This window comes from Dermacentor andersoni, chromosome 3 (genome assembly GCF_023375885.2).
Source record: "Dermacentor andersoni chromosome 3, qqDerAnde1_hic_scaffold, whole genome shotgun sequence".
NCBI lineage: Eukaryota > Metazoa > Arthropoda > Arachnida > Ixodida > Ixodidae > Dermacentor > Dermacentor andersoni.
Window position 1 is genome coordinate 29,101,972 of NC_092816.1, and position 9,616 is coordinate 29,111,587.

At 45.4% G+C, this 9,616-nt stretch overlaps 1 protein-coding gene across 2 annotated transcripts in view; it reads left to right on the forward strand.

The window, feature by feature from the left end:
• Tmtc2 (Transmembrane O-mannosyltransferase targeting cadherins 2) overlaps positions 1 to 9,616 on the forward strand; it is a 343,189-nt gene extending 333,573 nt beyond the window's left edge. For both annotated transcript variants that reach the window (XM_050168163.3, XM_055065207.2), the window contains exons 9-14: positions 191 to 269; positions 877 to 998; positions 1,677 to 1,758; positions 2,198 to 2,312; positions 3,842 to 3,905; positions 5,479 to 9,616. In XM_050168163.3, coding sequence (XP_050024120.2) covers positions 191 to 269; positions 877 to 998; positions 1,677 to 1,758; positions 2,198 to 2,312; positions 3,842 to 3,905; positions 5,479 to 5,676 — 660 coding nt within the window. In that variant the 3' untranslated portion in view covers positions 5,677 to 9,616. The remainder of the gene's footprint in view (positions 1 to 190; positions 270 to 876; positions 999 to 1,676; positions 1,759 to 2,197; positions 2,313 to 3,841; positions 3,906 to 5,478) is intronic.

Here is a 9,616-nt window from a genome sequence, read left to right on the forward strand (position 1 = left end):
AACCCATACGGGTTCCTTGAAAGAAAAGCCTCGCAGTTTAAGAAAAATTTGTCTTGGTCCGGGATAAGTGCAAATTCAGCTTGTTAAGTACTTTCGGAAGGATCGGCTCCTGATCGGCGCACTTGTTCGCGGTCGTACTTAGTTGCCCACGAGGAGAGAAAACATTTTTTTTTCTACTTGTTTATTTTAGGAGGCGATCAGAGTTTACCAAGAAGCAGTTGCCAAGATGCCGGATCACTATCAGCCGCAGTCTCTCTACAACATGATGGGTGAGTTTCTACTTCTTCAAGCGTGAATCTTTACAACGTGTTTGCCAAGTCTCAACAACTGTGTAAATTCAGAGAAGCTGTCACCAATTATCTCCACTCCTCTCTGTAATTCTTTCGCGCCCTGAGAGCACGGAAAATAAACATAAGATGAAAATATATGCTTAACGCGAGGGTATCAACCCCTGTGTCGTTAAAGAAACTAAGCTACTTTTTTTTTGTTCACCGAATCTGTTATTGCACCTAGAAGCATTAAAAACATGAACGTATAAACGCCAGAATTTGGCTATGACTACGCCTTTTCGAAGAACCAAAAGTATTCGCACGCTCAAAATTTAAAATTGGATTACAGCGATTCGAGGGCAAAGTGACAAATGTGTGAGGTAGTCAGCTCGTGCAAATGTATAGAAATCTTAATTGTTTTCCAGAAGGCGTATTTGACGAGGTTCAGAGTTGAAAGTAGGGCGTTAGTTACACTAACAGCCCTGCTAGAAACTCGGTTGCGATTCTGCAGAATCGCACAATTTCGTTGCGTATGGTGCCTGCACCCAAAATCTGGATCGTTGTGTCGAAAAACCGCGCTGATAATTTGCCACGGGCGTCCTTGCAGGTGAGGCATATTTCAAGCTTGGGGACTTTGCCGAAGCGGAGCGATGGTACAAAGAAGCGCTCAAAGCGAAGCACGACCACATCCCAGCGCACCTGACCTACGCCAAGCTCCTGTCTAAACTGGTAAGGTGTCACTTCCTTTTCAGCTGCAGTTCTCTTGGCTAGTGGGCACAGCAATAAGGCTCAGGAATGGGGCCTTGATAACGATGTACTCGTCATTGTTGTTGTTGTTGTTTTACAATCTAGACGGCAAGCTTGCGACACTTGAAAAAAAATTCTTTTGAATGTTTTCATAAAATAATTTTCATGCCAAACCAACAGCAAGTATCCGCCGGCTTGATGAGTTAATTCTTGGCTGTTTGCCACCTGATAGGTTTTTATGCACAGTTTTGTCAAAGGCGCTACAAGAGCAAGTGTCGGTCTTCAGCCAACGCTCGGTTCTCCTTGGCTAGCAGTGTGTATTATACACTCTAGATATTAAGCAGACATAAAAGTATTTCCTGGTTCCTAAACCTTGTTTTCGTGGGTATACCGCTATCGAAAGGTTTCGCTGTGGATTCTCACGATATTCCAAAAAAAAAAGTTAAACGGAACACGGAAGAAAAAGTTGGCAACTGACCCTTATACTTGTTGCCCGCTGGTGCTGGTTCTTCCTAGCCTTTTATTCGCTTGCATTTGGTCTCTTTTTTGTCAATGTTGCCCGAAGAAGCTCGCGAATGTGCTAGCGCTGTTGACACACGTTCCCCAGTAAGTAGCCAAAGTGCTCTGCTAACATCCGGCACGGTTGCCTTACGTTTCCAGAACAGGCCCACCGAAGCGGAGCAGTGGTTCCTTCGAGCGAAAGGATTAGCCCCGAACGACTCCAGTGTGTATCAGCATTATGGTAAGCAAACTCTTAACTTGGTGGCGCTTCAGGAACATTTCGCAGATGTTCTTTAAATGGGCATAACAACACGGAGTTATCCTGTATATTCTGCTACAATGAGTTTCGTACGAAGACTCGTTCTCGCATTCGATAACAAATAAAAAGTAAGCCGCCGCATCTCCTATGTGTGAGTACGCGCGGGCCCACAGGCATGGAGTTTGTAAAGTCAAGCTAAATATAACAAGTGCACAAGCCCCAACGACAGCTCTATAATGGGCGTACCCTTCCTCCCCCTCCCCTTTTCAGTATAAAAGAAAACGTGATTTCGCCATTTATTTATTTGTGAAGTATTGTAAAAGCCTACTTCTCAGACATTACGCAATGAGCTATCGATAGATTAGAAACGAGGCTGAAAGGCTCTCCAACGCTCCGTTCTCCAATCCGTTCTCCAACGCAGGTCAGTTCCTGTCCGAGTCTGACCGGCACATGGAAGCCGCCGAACTTTACCTTCGAGCCGCTGCGCTCGCTCCCGATGAGTACGAGATCATCTTCAACGCCGCCAACACGCTGAGGTAAGCCAAGCCTGCGTGAGTTTACGGCATGCATTTTCGTAAAGCCACGCACGGGCGCGCGCGAGATATAAACGCCGAATGTCAATACAGTAACTGATACAGTTCTTAATGCCTAAATCTTAGTGATACGGAAGTAGTTGATAGAAACACTACGAGTCTGTTTACAGTTCTCGTATGCGACAGAAGAGTCATTGTCCTTGTACTTGCGAAAGTTCCGATTGAGGACAGTTTATCTATGCTTTATTCGTCCCTCACTCCCAGAAATAGAATGCGCAAGCACATACGTGCTGATTTGGTGTAAGCTTTGAATATATTCCGTCTTCTAAGCGCAGCGTGTACCGTGGGAGTGATTACACATCCGTACGCGCGCTCACTACTTTAAAAATTTGCGGGACGCTTAAGCCTCGCTTTTAACAGTTGAACGCGATATCATTCAAAGATCCCTGACTGCTTCTCACGCTTCCCAGCAACTGGAGCGTATGTAACCGTAATGTTTACCTGGAAACGCTTGCCGCGAACGCTATGCACGAAGGCATGTTTTGTGGTGGAACCACGGCCTCTTGCGTGGGCCGCGATGCGGCGGAGGCGAGCGCCAGCTGGAGTTATCGCGGGCGCCGCGGCTGGTCTGTGAACGCCGCGGCCGGCTTGTGTGTGTGTGAAGGGGTTTCTTTGAGTTTTCGCGTAACAGAATTATGTTTTATTGTGTAGTCAAATCACAATCCGAGAGCTATCGTGTCTGTAGGTCGTGTGCAAGTCGTAGTTTACGATTTTTCTACGTATTCTAGCTTGAGAAATTCAATTACTTCAGTCAATTCCTTGCGTCATCTGGAAGGCCTGGGTATATGTTCTTATTTCTACATTGTTGCAATGTGTTTTCATGATGTTCCTCCCCCTGAGCAATGTACGGGTAAGGGGGCCTTTGTCAGGCAGTTGCATCTGCCTTTAACCCCTACATCCCAGACAATGTATTGTCTAAATAGAGCATTCAAACATCCAAGCATCAAACATATTTGGTTCGAATACCTCATTGCCGACGCCGGACGCCAAATTTCCTGCGACACGGGCTCCTTAACGCTATCGCGTCAATAAGGCTGTCATTTCACGCCGGCAAGCTCTATATGTTGTGTAATTACTGCGTGAATGTAACGAAACACCGTACAAGAAGACTTGTAGAAATAGTGTAACCGCAGTGCCTTCTTTTATGTCTTTTTGTGCTGTGTTCCATTCGCATTTGCGCAGTGATTTCGTACAGTAATAAAGAACCAACTAGCCTCTCAAGATGTTCTCCTTTAGAAAGCGGTAAATGCTGCGCAGGTTCTTGCTGTTCCTCTTCTTACTCTACCGTTACTTCGCGTCACGTTCACATCAACGTGGTATTTGCATAAACTTATTCATTCTTGTCGTTTTGCGACACCAAATGCTTTCACAGGCGCGCCAGTGTAAACAAGTATAGGAAAGGGGCATATTTCTGCCCTAATGTCAGCGAAGCAAGGACTACAAGTATCTGGTCTATTCGATTTATTTTCCAGGCAAGCGGGAAGGAATGCTGAAGCCGAGGCCTTCTACTACACTGCAGTGAAGTTGCGACCCGGTGTAAGTCGATCTACGTTGAAACAACGTCCGTTCTCATTCTGTTCTCGTCTTCACTACCCCAACTTCGGTCTGCTCCCTCGCCGTGTTTGCGAAGAAACAGGTTTTATGCATCATTCGATGTAGTGGACCTGTGTCTATCGCAGATGAAACACAAAGGATATAAACATGTACAAGCAAAGCCAATGTAATATCGAGCGTGCAATGTATCGTAGGTCTGTTTACCAAGGTGGTTGCATACAGCGCATGTTTTGTTGTTAATCAATCATCCGCGCAGAGGCAGTCTATTACAGACGGAGTTCATGGCTTATGTTGGAAGTCAGTCGTATCATTAAAGACATTGCGGTCGCATGTATCGTTCAATAAGTACTAGCAGGGAAGCCAGTCAACTTTCTGCTACCGACGTCTCTACTTTCCCTGTAAACAAACGCGCTTGGTACGCTCCGCCTGTAAAGCGTGCTCCTTCGCAGCTGAACCCTGCTTGCGGCAAAGCCCACTTTCATAAACGCATCGCATTTCTAAATGCAATGGAAAGCAACCTGCTCTGTGAATATCGTCGTGTAAATATGTATTTATGCAGCCTTCTTTCCCGACTAGGTTTAGGCGCGATATTATATTTGTTTGTACTGCGTTCTTACTTAAGATGCAACTACTGCTGAGTACGTCCTCCTCATATTTCTTTGCTTGGTTCTGTGTGTATTTTTTAATAATTTGATTGTTAAATATCTGTTCGTTTGACGTTTGCCGAACATTTCGCTGATAACAGATACTGGGGACTGTGCGTTTGGCACAGCTTCAAATCTGGTCGTTGCAGTTCCATGCATATCAAACATGCCTGCGTACTTTCTTTTTTTTTTAATGTAGTGGCTTTCGCGCAGCTCTCCGCGACGGCTCAATGATGTGCAGATGAAACTCAGTTACCCATATCTTACGCCTTTGCTTTAATGCAGGATTTGCAAACTGTAAACTGCAAACTGCATTTTCTTACCTGGTGTATACAATGCACCGCGCATACGTCACTTACAAATCCTGATTACAGTGCACTGTCCACATAATCAAGCCTGCCGGCGGCATTCTTTAGTTCGCAGATGCGCAGACTGTCTCCAGTTGCTGCACTCATCGTATTATTTGATTCGGCTTTATGTAAAAGAGTAAATAAGAAAAAGTGGCGACTGAGCGTTAAAAAATAAAGTCACGTTGTCTTCAAAGAAACTCCGCTGGTCTCCGCCGTTCAGGGGTCGATTCCAGTCGCTTCTATATAACCAACATTATGAAACGCGGCGCGCAAAGAAGAAAAGAAAACATGTAAAGAAGGCGACAGGACAGAGAGCTACTCTCGGCTAACGTTCTTCTTAGAGCGCTAACACTCTGTACTAACGCTTTGTTACCACCGTTTTTTTTTTTTAGCTATCTTTAGTCATGCCACTACCCTAAACTATCCCAGTACTGCATCTTCCTAAATTGGCGAAATATCTTAGTACGGGCAAACAGCATGCAAAATGTCTGCCAGGAGGCAGACACCTGACGACTTCCTCTTGAAATGCTCACCATTGTATTCTTCTTTTTCTCGCTGCAGGAGGTCACGAGTCACATGAACCTCGGCGCCATGTTGCACGTCAACGGAAAGCTGCTCGAGGCCGAGTCAAGCTACCTCGAGGCGCTACGGTTGAAGCCAGACGACCCTATAACGCAAAACAACCTGCAGAAGCTTCGGAACTTGCTCGCCCAGAAAGGGCTTCGGGCCGCCACCACCATAGTCAGCAACCGACGGTAGCGGCGTCGTTGTCCGCGGAGATCTTCAAGTAACACAGCGCGAGGTACCGCCGGAACCGGAAACACCTCAGCAGCGCATTGCGCGCAGAAGGCGCGACGACGTCGACGACGCTGGAGCTGCGCGGCCGGCACAGCCTGCGGCAGCCGCACATCCTAGCCGCTGCTTGCTCGTCTGCGGATTTCGCCTGCCAAGTTTCGTCGTGGCCTCCGAGATTCGGCGGCGCTTGCTGACTAAGGGGGTTGCTTGGGGCTGACCCCTCGCCGCCCGATATCGGAGGCCATGCTTTCGTCTGCGAACTTCGCTTCGCCGCCAGGAGTCGCCTGCGAAGTGCCGGCAGCTGCACGGCGCCTCTATAGCGTGACGTCACCGGCGCCGATCCCAGACGTGTTTTGTTTCACACTCGCTTGTACTTTTGTTGTTGTCGTGTCGCTTCGGGTTTGTCCCCGGAAAGCGACAGAGAAAACACTTGTGTCCTACTAGACTGATCGCAAACTGACTATCGCCGTTGAGTGACCGCACAGAGCCTAGTCAGTCCTCTCCCCGACTCCCTTTTCCCAATTTTTTATTTATAACGCTTTTTTTTTTACGCGTTTCGTCTGGCAAGCCCATAGCAGCTCTGGAAGCGAGTGACGACTTTTGTGCCGCAGTTATTACTGCAGAGTGAGCCTCTGGAAACGGAACTTTAGTCCCTCGTTGGCTTTTCTTTTCTTCTTGTCGGAATGTCAAGGGGGGGAAAACGGAAGTGCAGTGAACACGTTACTTAGTCACAAGTGTGTCTGGCCGGACTCGATGCAGTATGAATCATTTGAGTTTCTTCTGGTTTTATTTTCGCCCGTATCTGTGTGTATATAACGGGTTTATTGTCGCGTTTCTATCTCTCTCCCGAAATATCTGCTGCTGCACTTCGTCGATTATGTTATTCCTACGAGAAGCAACAGGTCTAGTCAAAGTGCCGACGCTCCGCTGTGGCTTGTCCGCTGTAAATTACATCGCTCGCTTGAACGGATGTTCCTTTCCTTTGTTTGTACACGCCCTGTATTTTTCCAACCCTTTTTTGTGTCGAACCCAAAGCCCACGGTCACGTGTAGTGCTTATTAATAAGCCTTCGCGTTTAGGAATGAAGTGGGAGAGTAGTTGCCGAAAGAAAGAGAGAGAGAGACACCCTATTCTTTTATTTTTCTCTCTCTCTTTCCCTCTGTGAAGGAACGGAAGAAGGATATAGAGATGGAAGAAAAGATAAATCTATATATTGAGTTGTGATATGCGCGTTTTTCGGTTTCTCCTTTCTGACGCAATCTTCTGGCGCACACACGACCAAACTTTTTGCTTCCATGTGTAGATCGACGGAAAGGACATAGTATATATATATAAATATTATACTTATCTCGGCGCATCCATCGTCCTTGTGTACAGAGAGAGCCATGTAGATAGACAACGCGCGGCAATACACGTGCCGGGATCCTGCAGGAATTTGTTCTAAACTGACGGCAACCGAGACCTAATTCTCTCTTGGCTTCGCGAATTACACTTCTTAAAAGAAAAAAAAAATGATGGTATACCGAATGGGACGCAGTCATTGCAGTGCTTTCGTAGCTTATAATAGCAGTGGCTGGCTGTGTGCGATTTCTTTTTTTCTTTCTCGTCTTCTATAAACTTCCTTTAGAGTCGAAAGCAGAATTATCTGCGAAGAAGGCAACCAAGACTTTTACAAAAAAAGTATTTTATATGGGAGGTTCTACGTCCTCTTGACAAAGTTAAACCGAAATCCTCGTCAATTCACGATGCGTTACGAGACTTTAATCGTCGCTCTACGGTGACCGCTGTCGAAAATATAACATTGATTATAATATTTTTTCAATATAATTTTTTTCAAAATAATTCTTTCAAACGTACTCAACATAAAACACAAAAACGAAACCTGTGTCTATCTTCCTTTTTCTTTTTGTACCCATTCAAAAATTGAAAAGGCTATACTCGAAAAGACCACCGATTCATTAGACGGAAGCCGCACATCTTTCCTGAGGAGACGCGAGATTTGCTTTTCTTAGTGATATTTCTCTTCTACAGATGCTGAAATATAGTACTCGGAGGCTCAAATTTCATATCCACTGTTCGCGAAGCTATAAGCTCGAAAACCGGCATTCATGTTATGTAAATATCGATACCTGCTTCCGCTTTTCCGCCGGGATATGGACTCCTCTTGGCGTTTACTATTATTAGTGGTATCACCATTTTTCCTTAATTTAGCGGCGAATGTCTTGTTCATTTGTGAAGAAATTCTAGGTCACTGACGCCGTTGTATTTCTCTGTGCTCGCTTTTCTTTACCTTTCTTCTTAAAGGCAATGTGGACGTATTGGAGCGCTCCCAGTAACGTTCCCTTGGGCTGCCACTGTAATTAACAGATGAAGTATGAGAGATTAAAAAGAGAGAGCGAGAGAGAGGAAGTGATAGCCACGTGATTTCTATAGGCTGGTTGGGAGCGAAAGCAATCTTCTCTGGCCGTTTCTGTTCACTCGAGAGCAGCCGGTCGGCCTTTAAATTATTTATATTTATGGCGTCCCTGTGTTTGGTTGTTTTATTTTCTCGCTAGACCAGCGCTAAGGTCTGTAAGCGCACCCCGGGATTAAAAGGTTCTCTTCCGCACTACGAAGCTGAGGTTTAGTCTTTTTTTTTTTTTTCAAGCAATTGTGCCAGCAGTGTGACGATATGAACGTTTTTTGTCTGCTATGTCTCGGCGCAAGAACACGCAATGGTAGCGCGTGATTCGGGTTGTTGTGTTTGTGCGTGTGATTCGAGCCAGGAAATATTTAATCGCGAGTTTCCCGCGCGATCGCGCGTATTTCCCTGCACCGCGTGTTGTACTCCGACTAATCCCGCGTTCGTGGCAGATTTGCCGGCGCGGAGATTAGCGGAAGCTTGTAGTGGATCGCTGCTTCTTGTGCGCCCGTAGTCACGAACCTATATTTAAAGAAAAGAAATTTCTGTGCAACTCGTTTTTGAGATAACGGAGGAACTTTCCCACTTGTTTCTCGTTAACATTTGCCCCATATGCAGTGCTAAAAAAAAAAAATAGACATTTTAGGAAAAGGGATTCTGACATCAGCCAAACAATGTGGAAACTAACATTTCAGCACCTCAGTCTCGATACATGATGTTAAAACAAACCACGAGCTTCTTTGAAGGCCGTGAAAAAAAAAAAAAAAAAGTGACGACTAAAATCATTATTGAAGGAAGTACATAAAAATTCCAGATGTCTCCAAAGTCCATAGTCTGGACTGATCCCTTTCAGCGATATCGCTTCTATAGATATACTATAATTGCCTAATTCAGTGGACAAAACGCGCGTCGCTCCAGCGAGGTATTGTGTCGAATGCCATGCCACGCACACGGGGTGGCGTCTCATCAAATGATTCAAATTACCGTCGCAGCTTTGGTTACATCGTAACCGACAGAATTGGGCAAAGTTATGCCATGCGGACTGCTTCTAGGCTTGTTTCTCGCCATAACTTCTCGTGTCATATTTTTTTTAGCTATGAAATGCTTTGAAACTCGATTTAAACTGTGATTGTTCCTTTGCTTCTAATCCTTCTTCTTGTTAGGCGTAGCAAGTTATTTAGTTTGGTCTCGTGACTTTGGATGAACAAGACATGCAGCTTTCCCCTTTGTGATGCTCGGTGCACCGTTTGTTCCATAAACCATTGCGATCCCCGGTTTGTCTCGTTTCGCTCGCTGCCCACGTGTGCATACCACAGGCGTCGTCCCACGACGCCAATGCACAAACCAACGTGTGCCGAAATGTTAAATAAAAAATTATAATAATGAAAGAAAGACGGCGTTATTGAACTTGGAATGAACACGCACGCGTAATAAAATTTAGGCTTTCCTAAAAAGTTCTGTACAATACATTAAGATATTTACAAATAAATTTTTGAATCTAAA